We start from the raw sequence: 17,308 nt of genomic DNA, 5'->3' as shown, positions 1-17,308 counted from the left end.
GTCTTCTGCTCGATTGGAGGAGGAGCCCTGCCTGATGCCTTTCTGCTCCTATGGTCGGAGGATCTGATGTACGCCTTCCCTCCGGTACCGTTGCTGCCTAGGGTCCTCATGAAGATCAAACAGGACAGGGCGAGGATCATCCTCATAGCGTCAGCGTGGCCATGCCAACACTGGTAGCCTCTTGGTAGCAACCCCATTCCAGCTACTGCTCAGATCGGACCTGTTGTCCCAGAACCATGGCAGTCTTCTGCACCGCAACCTGGCAGCGATATAACTGATGGCTTGGCAGCTGCATTGTTAAACGCGCAGCAGTGCTCGGCAGAGGTTCAGTGTGTTCTGTTGGGAAGCAGGAAGCCCTCCACCAGAGCAACCTACCTGGCCAAGTAGAGGCTGTTCACCTGTTGGATTGTGGACAAAGATGTTCGTCCTGAGCGGGCTTCGTTGCAGCTTATTCTGGACTACCTCCTGCACCTCAAGTTCCAGTAATTGTCCCCCCATCGATCAAGGTCCATCTAGCGGCCATCTCAGCCTTTCACCTGCCATTTTAGGGGAGGTCTGTTTTTTGCTCAGGATATCACAGCCAGATTTCTTAAGGGCCTGGAGTGGCCTCTACCCGCAAGTCAGAAACCCTGTCCCTCCATGGGACTTGAATCTGGTGCTGTCTCAGCTCACGGGTCCTCCCTTTGAGCCCCTGGCTTCCTGGTCTCTCTTCCTCTCTTGGAAGGTCGTGTTCCTGGTTGCAGTGTCCACCCTGTATCCAAGATTTAGGAGCTCACCTCGGATCACCGTACACATCTTCTACAAGGACAAGGTCCAGCTAAGGCCGCACCCGGCTTTTCTTCCTAAAGTAGTGTCTCAGTTTCATTTGAGCCAGGGCATTTTCTTACCGGTCATCTTTCCAAAGCCGCATAAGTCAGAAGAGGCGGGCAGGACGTCAGGAAGGCTCTGGCCTTCTGTGTAAATAGGACCAAGTCATTCCGTAAGTCGACGCAATTGTTCATCACTGTGGCCGACAGGATGAAAGGTCACCCGGTATCCACTCAAAGAATTTCTTCTTGGATCGCTGCCTGCATTTGCTTCTGCTACAACCAAGCGAAGGTGCCGCACCTGGTGATTGTCACCACCGACTCTACCAGGGCGCAGGCCTCCTTGGCAGCGTTTCTGGCCCATGTGCCTATCCAGGACATCTGTAGGGCAGCCACCTGGTCGTCTATCCACACTTTTACATCCCACTATGCTCTTAGCCAGCAGGCCCAGGACGATGCTGGCTTCGGTAGGGCAGTACTGCAAGCCGCTAAGATGTGAACGCCAAGCCCACCTCCGTGGATACTGCTTGTGAGTCACCTAATGTGGAATCGCCATGAGTAAGCTCTCTCGAAGAAAAAATGGTTACCTACCTTTCGTAACTGTTCTTCAAGATGTGTTGCTCATGTCCATTCCATTACTTGCTCTCCTACCCTTCTGTCAGAGTTGCCTGCACAAAGGAACTGAGAAGGTGCAGGGCTGGCGGCGCCTGATATACCTCCGCATGGGAGCACCACTCCAGGGGGTGCCACAGCCGGCCCTACGGATACCGCTAAGGCAGAAATCTCCAACTGTGCACGTGGGCACATGCACACTTAAAATGGAATGGACATGAGCAATACATCTCGAAGAACAAGTTACAGAAGGTAGGTAACCGTTTTTCATCAAGATTGACTGTTCAGTGGACAAAGAGTTGGCCCTTGGGATTGTGGGTTGCTTTTGGTAGACTCCCAGAGCAGGAGTCCAGTGGAGCCTACACTGCAAAGCAATAGGGTTTGAACCATGAGTCCTGGCTTGAACTTCCACTCCCATGGGGTCCTGAGACCCTGGGTCTGAGCCCTACGTTAGTGCAATATGCGTGTAGACAGAAGGGGATTAAGATTGAGTCTGAGTTCAAACCCTGGGCGTACATTAATTGTAGACGTACCCACACTTACAGAACAAAGGAGTGCATAGACTAACTCCCAAATCAATATTCAATATCACTTTGTGCATACAATAAAAGAATTGTTTCCAAGTACTGTGTGCTACACCCTGTTTTACTTGAGACTTCAGAATCAGACATTAGGATTATATCAAGATAAAATGTGAGCTTTGATGTCCTGGTCTATCTCCATTTTCAAACAAATACAAACTTAATTAGAATTTGTAACATGTTCCTTATTTTAAGTTATGTATTAAAGTGTAATATGCTTCTTAAAAAGATAGGGTTTAAAATGTATAGCGAATTAACTTTTAAAAGGCTGTTTTATTTTTATTTTTTTAATAATGGAGATATCCTATCTCCTAGAACTGGAAGGGACCTTGAAAGGTCATCGAGTCCAGCCCCCTGCCTTCAGTAGCAGGACAAAGTACTGATTTTGCCCCAGATTCCTAAGTGGGCCCCCCCCCCAGGGTTGAACTCACAACCCTGGGTTTACCAGGCCAATGCTCAAACCACTGAGCTATCCCTCCCCCCAACAACTGTTATAGTTGTCAGTTCACAGATAGCTGTAACTTTCTTGCAGTCCAAATCAGTCTGATTTAAAAGTACTCTTAGATGCGTAATCTGCTCACATGTTGACTTTTCAAGTTCCAGCATGAAGATAGCTTTTCATGAGATTCACTTTCTGATATGTGCTTGCAGTGACTCCAAGGTTGTCGACAAGCAGCAGAGAGAGACACAAAGTATGGAAAGACTTTCTTCCACGCTCAGTACTGCATGTAAATCAGTACAAGTCAATGGGGCTGCCATAGTAAGTGATATTACTAGCTGTCTTTTATAAGTGTTATCACTTGATGTATTTTATTAACAGTACAGCATTTCCATTGTTTGTCTATTGGTACCTACGGCATCTTTACCTTTGCCTCAGGTCTCTTCTGATTACTTGCAATAATATAGCTGTATAACATCTTGAAGGAAAATGGCAAGAGAATTTTTGTATTTCCATGATTTAAAATTCAGCTCACTGAAAAATTAGAAGGAACAGTTAGTCATAGGTGGAGTGACTTTTTTTTTTTCCTGATCCCCAGTAAGTGCAATTTTGGCATTGGGAAGGAGAGAAAACATCGATTTAGGCAATTGTTATCTTTTTATGTTCATAGTGGAGAGTTTTGATATGGGAGCACCATTTAACTAACACGTTTCCTCTTCTCATGATTTGCTAACCCACTTCCCCATAGTTTGGTTTCACTCCAACCCCTCCCTGCTGCCTCTCCTTCCTCTCTGTTACTTCCCCAGATCCCCCAACACTACCTCTATCCATTATCTCACCAAACCTTTTTGGAGTTTTTGGAGGTCACTCAGACCTTAATGTATTTATCAGGGAGACTGAAACCTGCACTGCACTGCCTGTGTACTCCAGGCACAGCAAGGTGTGTAATGGTGAACTTTACTGATCACAAAAGGGGATGTTTGTAGGTGTTGGCAGAGCCTGTGTAATAAACCCTTAAGCACATGTGTAAATAATGTCTGCAGTGAAAGCCCAGGGTTGATTAGAACTCAAGTTAGCAGACCCTGGATTTGTTGAGCTAGAGCATCGCCACTTATTTGTAACCTCAGGTTGATAATTATTGAAACCTGGATCCCAATCGAGGGCTCTGCTATCTACATTGCATTATGCGGGCCTGAGTCCAACCACCCATATCTCAGACTTCCTAGCACCTTCCCAAAATGTGGCCACTCTGGTCCTTTGTTCATGGTGCAGTGTGTGTGTAAACTTGACTGTCCACCAAACTTGACAGTCCAGAGGACAAAAAGTCAGCCTGTGGGGTTGTGGGATACTTTTGGCAGTCTCCCAGAGCATAAATCAGGTGGGCTGCATCTACATTGCAAAGCAGTAGGGCTTGAACCCTGGGTCCTGGCTTGACTCAGGCTGGAACCCTCTCCCCCCAGGAGTCCTGGGAACTGGGGTCCAAGCGCTGGATCAGCAGGATTTATGTGTAGATGGAAGTGGGGGGGTTAGGTTTGAGCCTGAGTTTAAACCCTGGACTTACATTGCCGTGTAGACATACCTTTAAAGGAAACATTGCTTGAGGCACTTATTTTATCCAGAACTCCAAATCATCTGATGACTTTTGAGCTTTGTCAACAATTGGATGGCATGTCAATGACTCAGACAGTATGGTTAGTTTCAAATATTTAACTGCTTTTTTGCCTATGTCTGTGGTGCTGTATGCAAGTATCCATGTTTTCTTTTGATTCATCGATTTGTCCTTTCTGCTTTGGACAATATGCTAATTTGACCTCCCTGGTGTGACCACCATCACTACCTCCTCCTCCATATTTAGATATTTGATTTGGCAAAAATTTTTCCCTTTTAATGAACATTTTTTTTCAAACTCCCTTCTTTCTTGGTACTGCTGCCCTTTTCTGTCATAATCCAAGAAGAGGGAAGAGAACTGGTTAAATGCAAAGTTTTTCTTAGAGTGCTTGCCCGTGTCCATTCCATGTTAGGTGCATGATGATTGGAAATTTTTCCCTTAGCAGTATGCAGAGGAACGGTTTTGGTACCTCCTGGAGTCTCCTGCTCATGCACCAGTATATTGGATGCTGCCAGCCCCACACCCTCAGTTCCTACTTACCACCTGTGACGGTTGTTGGAATGTCTCTCTAGCTCTCACAAGTTCCCTAGTGGTGTTTGTTCTTAGATTCTTCGAGTTTTTTCCTTCTATATAGTTTAAAACTCGTCAAAGCACTGTGACAAATGCCATCCTCTTTGCCCCCAACATCTAAAAGGGCAGAGAAAAAAATATGTCCCTGCCCAAGGCTTTGAATACATGTACTCCCACCCCTATACCCCCATGGTCACTGGTGGTCTCACCTGCCAACAAACAGGACAGACAGGCAATCTAGCGCAACCCCTAAAAATAAAGACCCTATGAAACTTGACCTTTTTGGTATTCTACTGCCAATGTAAAAGTGTATTCTACTACCAGTCTGCAGCTACGTATCACCAATCAGCAAGCATTGCTGGAGCGATATAATTACAGCACTTGGCATTCAATGGCCAAGGTCAGGGACTCTGCCCAGGAGTCAAGACGAGTTCTTGGCCTTCTTGGAAGAGGGCAAGGCAGTGGCCAAGGCCTCTCTTCAAGCAGCGTTAGATGCAGCTGATTTGGCAGCGCCATCGATGGCCTCTGCTGTCTCTCCATGCGACACAGTTCGTGGCTGCAGTCCTCAGAGCTCTTGAACAAGGTCCAGCTGTCATCCGGGACCTCCCATTCGAGAGTAATGCCCTATTTTCGCAGCAGACGGACACCAGGCTGCATGGGCTGAAGGACTCGAGGGCCACCCTGTGCTCCTTTGGGCTCTAAACATCTCCGACCTCAAGGAGGCACTTCCGGCCGCCGCTGCCCAGGTCCATCTCAACAAAGCTCCTATATAAGGAAAGACTTTTTTAATGCCACCAATCTTCCCCATTCTCCTCGACCCCACAGTCAGGCCCCACACGCCACTCGGGTGGCCCATGGCAAACATTTTGAGGGTGTGCCCTAGGGCAACACACCAGACTAACCCCAGGATCCAGCCCCCCTTTTATTTTTGCACTGGTTGTCCCCGTTCCTTTCTGCATGGGCCTGAATTATCTCAGACCTTTGGGTGCTCAACACCACAACATCTGGTTACACCCTGAAGTTCTCTTTTCTCCCCCCCCCCCCGCTCCCCTCCTTCTTCAGGGACCCTTCTCACAAGAGTCTTCTCATCCAGGAGGTGGAAACCCTCCTATGGGTAGGGGCTGTAGAGGAAATTCCTCAAGGTTTGAGGGGAAAGGGGTTTTATTCCCGCTATTTTCTAATCCCAAAGGCCAAGGGGGGCCTCAGACCCATCCTAGACCTGCGTCACCTCAACAGATATCTCAAGAAATTGAAGTTCCATGTGGTCTCCCTGGCCTCCTTCATCCCCTCTCTGGATCCAGGAGACTGGTATCTCTAGATTAAAGGATGCCTATTTCCATACTTTTATTTTCCATGGTCACACAAGATTCCTCAGATTCGTAGTGGGCCAGTGCCATTACCAATTCACGGCACTGCCCTTCGGCCTTTCGTCTGCTCTGAGGGTCTTCACAAAGTGTATGGCAGTAGTGGCCGCTTACCTGGGGCATTGAGGGGTGCAGATCTACCAAAACATAGACAACTGGCTTGTCAGAGGCAGGTCATCAGCCCAGGTTCAGCACAGCCTTGATCTGTTGTGGGCCACCTGTCAGGAACTAGGTCTGCTTATGAACGAGCAGAAATCAAATCTAGCCCCAGTTCAGCGAATAGTTTATAGGAGCAGTACTTGATTCTACCCAGGCCAGGGCCTTTATGCTGGAGTCCTGATTCCAAGCCATGTCGGACCTCATCATGCTTTTAAGAGCCACACCCGCTCACAAGTGCTTGGATATGCCTCAAGCTGCTGGGCCACATGGTAGCATGTACTTGGTCCAACATGCATGTCTATGCCTTAAACCCCTGCAGATATGGCTGTTATCAGTCTACGCTCCCAGCAGACATGATTTGGACCTACTGGTCACAGTCCTATCGCACATCCTGTCATCCCTGTCTTGATGGACAGACTCTTGATTGGTGTTGGAAGAGATTCCCTTCACAGCCCCATCTCTATCAATGATGTTGGTCTCTGAGTCGAATCTGGGGTGGGGAGCCCACCTCGATGTCCTCCGCGCACAAGGTCTCTGGTCATAGGATTGTTCCCTCCATATAAATGTCAGGGAACTCGGAGTGATACGCTTGGCCTGCCAGGCGTTTCTTCCCTACCTGATGGGCAGAGTTGTTCAAATCCTGACAGACAATACCGCCACGATGTTCTATATCAACAAACAAGATGGAGCTCGCTCATCAGCCCTGTGCCAAGAGGCTCTCCAGTTATGAGACTTCTTTGTGCAGCATGCCATTCATCTTGTGGCTTTGCACGTCCCGGGGGCCAGGAATTCACTGTCAGCTCTCCTCAGCAGGTCCTTCTCGTCTTGCCTCAAGTGGTCACTCCACCCACAGGGGACTCCCCAGGTGGACTTGTTTGCGTCCAGACTGAACAGGAAGTGTCAGCAGTTTGGTTAAATTGACAGGCTCGATAGAGGTTCCCTATTGGACACCTTTCTGTTCCTGTGGACAGGCATTTCTATGAACTTTCTCGCCAAATACCCCTGCTGCACGAGATCCTCTTGAAGATCGAGAGGCAAGGCAAAAATCACGATGGCTCCAGCATGGCCTCGACAGCATTGGTTCGGCACGTGTGTGGATCTCTCCATAGCTTGAACCCTGCTTGAACTCCTGTTCCAAATGGACCTACTCTCGCGGAACCAGGGCCATCTGCTCCACCCAAACCTAGTGTCCCTTTGTCTGACAGTGTGGCTTCTGCGTGGCTGTATGCTGAGGAACAGGCCTGCTCGGCTCAAGTGCAACACATCCTGCTGGATAGCAGGAAGACCTCCAGCAGGGTGATCTACCAGGCCAAGTGGAAACGCTTTACCAGTTGGATCTTCCCCCTCCAAGTCCATGCTTCAATCCATCCTGGACTACCTGCTTCACCTCAAACTCCAAGGCCTGGCCCTTTCATCAATCAGGGTGCATTTGGCAGCTATCTCCGCTTTTCATCCTCTGATCCAGGGCAGATTGGTCTTTTCTCATGAAATTATGCTCCGGTTCTTGAAAGGCTTGGAGAGGCTCTACCCTCAGATCCGCGATCCAATCCTTCCGTGGGACTTGAATCTGGTTCTCTCTCAGCTCACAGGTCCTCCTTTCGAGCCATTGGCATCCTGCTCTCTGCTGCTTCTCTCGTGGAAGGTCGCCTTCCTGGTAGCAATCGCTTCGGCCCGACAGTTCTCCAAGATCAGAGCTTCCATGTCAGAATACCCCTTCACGGTTTTCTATAAGGATAAAGTCCAGCTACTCCCCCATCCAGCGTTCGCAGTGTCCTCCCCACCCCCATCCAGCGTTCGCAGTGTCCTATAATCAGGACATCTTCCTATTGGTCTTCTTCCCGAAGCCTCACCAGTCTAACAGTTACACTCTTTGGATGTTAGACGGGCTTTAGCCTTCTACATCAAGAGAACTAAACCCTTCCATAAGTTGACCCAGCTTTTCATCAGAGGTAGACTGAATGAAGGGCCTGCCCGTTTCCTCTCAGAAGATTTCCTTTTGGATAACTGCCTGCATCAGGTTCTGCTATGAACAAGCCGGGGTGTCACCACCGGCGATCGTGACTGCCCATTCCACTAGAGCGCAAGTTTCTTCAGCAGCTTTCTTCGTGCAGGTACCAATTCAAGATATCTGTAGAGCCGATACCTGGTCTTAAGTTCATACCTTCGCGTCCAAACACACCATCACCCAGCAGGCCTGGAACGACACCAGCTTTGGCAAAGCAGTGTTGCAAGCCGCACAACCATGAACTGCGAGCCCACCTCCATGGTTACTGCTTGTGAGTCACCTAACATGGAATCGACGTGAGCAAGCACTTGAAGAAAAAAACGGTTATCTACCTTTTGTAACTGTTCTTTGAGATGTCGCTCATGTCCATTCCATGACCCAACCCTCCTTCCCCACTGTCTCAGTTGACAGCAAGAAGGAACTGAGAGGGTGCGGGGCTGGCGGCACCCATTATACTGGCACGTGAGCATGGGACTAGAGGGGGCGCCAGAGCCAGCCCTATGGATACCGCTAAGGGAAAAATTTCTGACAACCATGCAGGTGGGTGCACACACACCTAACATGGAGTGGACATGAGCAACACATTTCAAAGAACAACAGCTATAAAACGTAGATAACACTTTTTCCAAAGTAGGCAGTCTTAGTATTAGCAAATATGTGTTAAACTTTTAAAAGGAGATAATTCTTTACCCCTGTTCCCACCGTCTTGTTCAGGTTCAGATGGGAGGTCATACTCTGCTGTTCAGAGATAAACCTGTTACTCGAAGATTTCTCTCTTGCTTACAGCCAGCCTTGGCTGTAATACTACTTGCATGAACTTCACATGCTAGATTGTGCTAAATCTTCCCTGTAGATGCATATATTATCATGCATAATTGCTGTGCTATGTAGTCACAATGAAGACTAATACTGTTTTAACTTCAGTGTCTTGTGTTTACCTTCCATTTCACAGGAACTACGAAAACCTAGTTATGCAGAGATTTGCCAGAGAACAACTAAGGATCCACCTACGTTGCAGCCCCAGAAAGAACAGAAGCCAAACACTGTAGCTTGTGGGAAAGATGAAAGAAAACCCACAGAAACAATAGAGAAAAACAGAGAACCCCCTCCCACAAAGTCAAATCCAGGACAGCCCAAAGACCAGAGGAGACAGTCAGGGCGCAGATCGCCCCCTCCAGCTGTTGGGAAACGTTTAAATAAAGAACAGAACACCCCCCCAAAGTCTCCTCAGTGAAACTAATGCTTGGGAGGGGGTTGAAAAGAGTTCTACTTCCCACAAATTAAAACCCATGTTCCCACTCAGAGTACAGAGAATGAGTTGCTGGTTAGGGAGCTTGCAGTGCTGCTAGGCATATAGAATGCCTGCAAGTTTTTTCTTCTATGAAATAATTTTTTACCCTCTTGAGCAAACATTCTATTTTTCCAGGATTTAATTGATCTAAACCTTATATTTAGGTTGGTGCTTAACTGGAGGTGATGCTTAGTCTGATTATTTTCAAGATAGAAAATGTGTTATCTTAAAAAATCAATTTTTTTATCAAGCCTCCTTATGGCAATATGAATACAAGCTCAATATAGTGAGTATTCCTGAACTATTAAGCAGAACTGTGCTGCTGCAATTTTTTAATAAACTGGTCTGCAAGTAACTATATCTCTAAAATGTCCAAAAGACTGATAATGGCAGCTAGCGTAGAGCATGAAAAAAAGTATATCGTACAAAATAGTATGAATATGACCTTGAGGATTTTTTTATTGGGCTGCTGTTCCAAGTATCAGTTAATAAACTTGCACTTTTAGGTTAAACTAATAGTTGATTATAGCATTTTTTTAAAACTAATCTTTTTTGATGTCTTCTGCAAAAAAAAGTAAGTCCTCCAGAGAGCACCAATAGAGATTTTCTAAAATATTTATGTTCGGATGTACTGCAAGCAAGTAACCAGCTTCTCACTCCAGAATAAAATGAATACTATAATTTCCAAATACAAAGCACATTGTGAATAGAAAAAAAATTGAGGTTGTGAGCTTCTATAGTGGTGAAGCCTGCTAATGGCTGTTATCACAAGAAAGCACAGTAGTGTTCTTGTGATGATCTAAACTTCCCCCTCACCAGGATGGAGTTAACTAGTCATTACTGTACTTTCTAGTTTATCCCTGTGCTCAGTGTAGACTTTTTTTAACTTGGCCCCAAGTGCTCTTTGAAAGAGTTCATATCTTAGTCAGCCTAGTGTTGACGTCTTCCTGTAACTACAAGCATTGGCATGTGGATTTAAATTTTTCAAACCTTGAGATAATGGTATTTGTTTTTTGTGGTGGAGGAAGAGATCCCTGCTATTTACCTCTGGGATGAGGTTTCTCACACTTGTATTTACTTTAGAAGTGATGCGCTTTCTGAAGGACAAGGATGCACTAAATTAGCAAGCTTCTAATAAAGTTGAATATAAATTATTTTTGTTTTAAAATGCCTAAAAATTTTCTTTAAGTGTTTAAATAGCAGGCAGTTCAGATAAACCTCTTTCCTGCTGAATATAACAGTACAGTTTATTCCACAAAAATGTTTGTTTAAACAACTGATTTTTTTAAAGAATTATTTCCATCCAATATTTAAAGACTTGAATTTTATTTAAACTTGAAAATGACTTTGCCTTAACTTTTGTATAAGACAGCTTAGAGTTAATGAAGTCTGACCCCCTTAAGGGTTAGCATGAGTTAATTACAGAATTACTCAGTTACAGTATGTATCTATTGTCACTGGTCTTACTGGGTAAACATACTGTAGTACAGGAACTAGCAGCAGTTTTTGTAATATACCTTAAAGATCTTAAACAGTTGATCTTTTTCAGATTGTTGAAAAATCTGTAAATGCAAATAGTCAATACTGTATTAAATATGTGCACTTGGAAGTGTGTGCTTTGCTTGTACAGTTGTAAATAATCAGAACATATAAAAAGGTACCCTAAAGAAAAAAAATCTGATAAAAATTATTGATATATTATAAATGTTGCTGTTGAGCTGGATGTAGATAAACTAAATGTTGTGGTTTGAATATTACTTTAATTTGTTGTTTTTTGTTTTTTATTTTATTCTGGTGTGCTGAACTGACTCTGCCTCTTCACTGCAAAAGGGAAATGGAAAGAAAGTCTTATTTCAAAGCCCTCAAATGTTTTCATAATAGTCTCTCTAAAAGTGTGCATTTCAACCAATAGGTGTTCCGTAACATAATGTAAATAGCAAACTCTGGCAGTCTAGCGGTTCAGCTGAAATTTTAAAAATCCCAGTAATAAAATCAAATAAATTCATTGGGATAATAGTTCAAATCACCAGGAAAAAACACCCTGAAGCTTATTTGACCATCTCTTCCAGGGAGAGTATCCATGCTTACGTAGATGGATAATGAGCTTGACTATGGCTGTGTGTAAAAATAAATAAAAAAAATAAATAAAAAGTGTAAAAGTAGCAGTTAATTTCCTAGCAATTTTTATACTGCAGACATCTGATAGCAATGAGTTGACCTTTTAAATCCAGCCTGCTGTGTACTGCAGAGTTGGTTAACATGGGCAAGATGGGATTTGTTTGTTCCTTGGTTAAAAAGCACACTTTGAATTCTGTTGGAGGAGATAGGACTCTGACAACAGTGAACATCACCAAAATTTAGAAACCAGTTCTGTCATTGGATTTTAATACTTATCCTTTCCCCAGTGGGCAGTGAAAATGGCAGCTAGACTTGTATATGGTTTAGGCCAGCTGTGTGATTTGTTGTTTGCCTGCTGAAAGTATAAACCTCAACAGCTGCAAACAATACAAAATGGTCACTTACAGCAACAGTGTACAGCTAATCATAATAGCCAACTGGGACATAAGGTAATATATTGAGACCAGCGGATTGTGTTGTGCTGTTCTAATGTATTCTGCTGCCATTTGTACTAGGTCAATACACTGTAATTACTGCTTACCCAGCAACAGTCTGTTGCAACAGGAGTTTAAACCTTGCTCTGATGTGGTTTTATAGCTTTTTAAAAATAAGCAAAAGTGACCTGCCAAGTAGCTGTATATAATATACAAAAACTTATCTTTGCTGCATTTACTTTGAGATTTTTCCACTCAGTGACAAAATGGACTTTCAGAGTAGAAAGTTGTGATGTTGCATGCAGACTGTTGCTATGGTTCCTATAGCTATTAACATGTGGCTTTTAAAAAGTTAAAAGGAAAAAATCTTCCCAGAAAGCAGTATCTGAGTTACAGGTTCAGAGATAAAGTAATTAAAATTGGCATTTTAACTTGTAGGATTGTGTGGTGATGCTTTTCATTTGGAAGTATAAAACAAGTTAACACAGGATTTGAGACTTTTGTTCCAGGAATGTATTTGAAACAAAAGTTGGTTTTGAGACATAATGTGAATTTCATTTCAGATCAGTCCCCACCATGACATCATAATTTGCCACTTAGAAATCAGTGGAAAGTGGCAAACTTTTATGTTGCTGCATTATCTTCTGAAGATTCAGCAGTTAATATGGAAAGGCCCTTGTTTGTGGGTGCGATGCAGTGTATCACAAGCAACAGCTGACTGTAATGGTGCATACCTATCTCTATATCTCCTTCAGCTAGCGACGGTTAGGGATTTTTATGTGCTTTGTAACCTATTACACTAATAGCAGCAGACAATCGAAGACTTTCAAGGAGAGCTAACAGCTGCCAATTCATGACATAGAAGTGTAATATGGAAGCTTTTTTGAGGGTTTTTGTTTTTGTTCTACTTCTTCCATTAAGACTGGAATCAAGCTTACATGTAAACTATTGGTAATTTAAGTTTCCTTTTGTGTCATAAAATGTAAAACTGTCTAATTTGAAAAATATGTAGGTTATGAAAAATAAAGATTTAGGCACTGTTGAATTCTTGATTTTTTTTTTTTAATTAAACGGTTCAACGGTATCAGTCACTACCTTTGTTTTTGCTCACATTTGTATGAGAGAGTATGTTGCTTCAACATTGCTTTATATTATGGATGTTTCTCTGCTGTGAATAGATTTGAAATGAGCGTTTATAAACCATGGTGTAAAGATTAAGCCTCGTAAAAATGTCTTCACAATTTAAAAAGACGAACAAACAATTCACGCCTTCATTAGGAAACAGTTAATGTAGGAGTGATGCTTGTCCCAATGTACACTGATCTTTTTATGAATGCTTCCATTGCAACCCCTTTTGGGGAATTTATGACTGTATCAATATTTTGGGCCTCAATTTTGGATTGAAACTGTGTCCTGGTGCATGACTTTTTCAGTCTTGTATAGGTTTTGTCTTTTTTAATGTATAGTAGCTGTAGAATCTTTAAAATTAAACTTCTTACCCTATTGACTAGCATAAGGTTTGGTCTACACTGAAAAGCTTTACCAGTTCAGTTAGGGATGAGACTTTTAGTTAAAAATAGCTATACTGGTACAAGCACTAGTCTGGATACTTGTTTTCCTTTCTGTATGTGAATAGGCTGTACCAGTATAGCTGCATCCACACTAGAGCAGGGGTTCTCAAACTGGGGATCAGGACGCAAGGTTGTTACATGGGGGGGTGGCGAGCTGTCAGCCTCCACCCCAAACCTCACTTTGCCTCCAGCATTTATAATAGTGTTAAATATACTAAAAAGTTTTTAATGTATAAGGGGGTCTTACTCAGTGGCTTGCTATGTGAAAGGGGTCACTAGTACAAAAGTTTGAGAACCACTGCACTAGAGGGATTGTACCGCTATACTAGCATAGTTTAAAGCAGCACAACTTTCAGACACTCCCTACAGTGCCACACTTTGAAAATATTTTTGATAAAACAGAAACCAATGGGGCTCCAGACTACTTACTTTGGGTGGTAATTTTATCAGTACTGTGTTGGGAGAAGCTTGCTAACTTTCTTTCCCCCTCCCCCCAAAATGTTGTAAGACCACAGTTTATGGAAAAACTTCAATTTGAGGAGACTTGTGTGCCCTTATTAGGTTCATTTGAATACTAACACTCTCCACCATTTCAGTAGCTTTATGTTCACATTTACTGTGGGCAGACAGTTGTCTGTAGAGCAGGAAATCTATTATGGTGAAGAGCACTCTGAGGGAAGAAAGGATAGATGGATAAACTTGGAGTCGTAAAACATGATAGCGAGGCTCAGTAGATGTACGTAATTATCAAAACAGATGGAATTATAGGTGCCTAATAAAAATGCCTCTTAAATTTTATGCCATTATGGCTCCAGTTCTGGACATGTGCCATGCACAAACTCCCACTCCTTCCTGCAAATGAAGGGGTCCTGTTGTGACCTGCTCTTCAGATCCCAGGAGGATTTCTGTCCCACCTACACCCACATCTGCCTCTCCACTCTAACAGCTCTTAAAAGCTTATCACTACTTCTAGAAGTCTCGGCCCTTCTCCCCTACTACTAATATCCTTCCCTCATGCTCCACCACTTTCCCCACCTGCTCTAGCAGTTTAATCTTGTAATTATTTGCTATAAAGTCACCCATGACAGAATATGATTTTGATGTTTGCTGATCCTCACACGTGAATAGCAAGGTGTTTTCATAGATCAATGTGCTTTGTGCATTGTAACACTTTTAATGTATGTTGAACTTAATTTTTCCTTTGCCCCCCTATACACACTCACTCACACTCACATTGTTGATGTGGTATGTTTAAAAGTCCATGGATTAAAATCCGTTTTAGAATAAATGTGTCAGATTTGGTTTTTTAGATTTTTGGATCCCAGACTAGTTTTTAGTGCAAATTAAACAAGTGTGGTCTCCCTCTGAATATTTATAGTTATTGCTGGCTTTCCAGTGAGTGTATGATATATAGTTGTTCAGTTCTATCATGCTAAAATCTAAGCATGCTTCCTACATTCCATGTTGTGTGGAACAAGTCCTAGCTGTGCTGAAGGAAACTTCGTTTATGAACAAGCGGAAAGTGCTGGTTAGAGGTGCTACTCCAAGTGATAGGCACCATATTGACTCTGTTTTTTTGCTGTGAAGCGTGTGTTCTTATTCATTGAACTGGCTGCTTCCCTGGTAGTGAATCTTGAGAAAATGCAAAGGCTTTCTCTAGTTGTGTAAGGCAGCTCTCACTGAGATTGATGTTCTGGAGATCCTGGTCAGCATCCTGCATAATAGTGGACATGTCCCTTCCTCTGACTGGTAAAATTTAGTGGGGAAAGGTATTGAAACCTTTGAAGGATCATTCATTACATGACAGCATGGTGACATCTTGTATGTGAGTGAGACTGGAAGCCAAGCCAAAAGGGAAAAGTCGAGGCTTGCTTATGTGAACTTGGAAATAGCGATTCCTTTCCTGTTAAAATCCTGGCATTGGGGGAGGGACTAATTTGCCTATCAACAGTGGGAAGTGGAAGATACACAACTTGAATTTAGCAGTGTGCGCACCCAGCGTATTACCTAGCTTGACTACGCTACTGTGCATACCATTATTTCATTGCTTTCTGACATAACTGGAAGGTTGAGCAGCACTCATCAACTTTTTCTGTTGGAAATTTTTTTTTTCATATTTCAGCATCTGCAGTTTGCTCAATTCAGTCATGGTGGGAGAAGTGGGTTTTGTTGCCATCTTACCACCCATGGAAAAGATGAATGACTAGTAAAACCACAGGAGCATACTAATGTTCAAGAGCTGGTCCCTATATGCCTGAGATCAGAGATTTCTAGCAAGTAGTGTCTTTGTCTGCGTAGTTGCCCTCATGCTTCAAACCAAGGGTATAAAGGTCAGTATGGACAGATGACTCTCTAGTTCCTGGTTACCACCAAATGGCCTGAGTCAGAATTCTCTGTGTCCATAGATACCTCCATGTTTCCTCTTCAGAAGCTGTAAATATATTGTACATAGTTTTTAGTATTTTAGTGTTTATACTGTAAGACTAAAACACTAATTCGTATAGCTTAGCTTTTTCCCCTCCTTGGGGAGTCTCTCCCTGTGGACAAAGACAAGGCCCAGGCTTAAGAGCTGACTCTCCTGCCCCTGCTCCTTCTCTATGACCGACTAACACAGGTACTGCCTCTATAGCCTGGGAGAGGTTTCATATCTCAGCTAAGTGCAGCATTTGCCACGCCTTCCCTCCACTAACCCATGAGGGGTGAAAGCGCTATCTAAGAAAACATTTTGTGGAGATGGCCAGGAGCCCTCAGTCGGATCTGGTCCAGGGAGACCTCCCTTGCATACATCGGCCTCAATCAATGAGCATCACCCCTTGGCACACAAGTTCAGGAGTGAAAGCCAGAGCTAAGCAAGCCCAAGGCATCATCAACTGGGGCTTCTCATGAGAGTAAGAGCCACTCTTTTATAAACACAAGGTGAGATCTCTTTCCAGGCCTGCCTCCAAAAGAAGGGATCCTTCTCCGACTGTCAGTCAAGTGAGTCCTTGCATGTGGGTCCTAAGGATTTCAGCCTGTTTAAACACTAAACATGAGGATAAGTCATGAAGCAGAAAGGATCCACCAGTACCAGTGACAGCTCTGACTCAAGCCTAAGAATCGGCACCACAACCACCATCTAAAAGTTCCCAGTTAGACACTTTGACAGTACTCACCCATACCTGGAAGGACCAGCCATCCAGTTTGACCACGGTTGTGCTGTATCTGTCCGTTCTAATTAATGGACTACCCTCTGCTCTGGGACTAACTGAAACCTACAGTTCCCTGAAGGATATCTTCACCCTTCTCTATCCTCAATCTCTTCTTCTTTCAGGACCAATCCTCCTGAGACACACTTTGACACCAGAAAAGGAAAAGATGCGATGGGGATGCTTCCCTCTCCCACCCATAGGCAGAAGCTTTCACCCACCGGTATTGACAGCTTCACCAGTCCAACAGGAACCAGCCTTGTCTCTGGTTCAGCTAGAGCTTCTGATTCATTCATTCTCCCCCCTCTCCCCGTCCCCACATAGGGAGGCGAGTTCAGACAAGGACTTGATCTGGAGTCCATCTTCCACCCTGATATGACTGTTCGAGGGAATGATAGTATCTGATGCTGTGGGATCCCCCTGACCGGTCAGTCCTTCATATTGACCCTATTGAGGTCCATGGAATCCCTGCGTTAGACGTGCTGGATCTGTCCAGGAGTCCCATTGACCATCTCCTACACAACACCAACTGGCTCTGTCTGAGTATGAGGGAGAGGAAATTGA

At 44.0% G+C, this 17,308-nt stretch overlaps 1 protein-coding gene across 1 annotated transcript in view; it reads left to right on the top strand.

The window, feature by feature from the left end:
* LARP4B (La ribonucleoprotein domain family member 4B) overlaps positions 1-13,038 on the top strand; it is a 110,113-nt gene extending 97,075 nt beyond the window's left edge. The window contains exons 14-15 of the mRNA XM_026651999.2: positions 2,651-2,759; positions 9,098-13,038. Coding sequence (XP_026507784.1) covers positions 2,651-2,759; positions 9,098-9,379 — 391 coding nt within the window. The 3' untranslated portion in view covers positions 9,380-13,038. The remainder of the gene's footprint in view (positions 1-2,650; positions 2,760-9,097) is intronic.
* Positions 13,039-17,308: the final 4,270 nt, after the last annotated feature.

This window comes from Terrapene carolina, unplaced genomic scaffold (genome assembly GCF_002925995.2).
Source record: "Terrapene carolina triunguis isolate 2854851 unplaced genomic scaffold, T_m_triunguis-2.0 Scaffold111, whole genome shotgun sequence".
NCBI classification, from domain to species: domain Eukaryota; kingdom Metazoa; phylum Chordata; order Testudines; family Emydidae; genus Terrapene; species Terrapene triunguis.
Note: the sequence above shows the minus strand (reverse complement) of the source record. Positions and strands in the feature narration are given on the sequence as shown.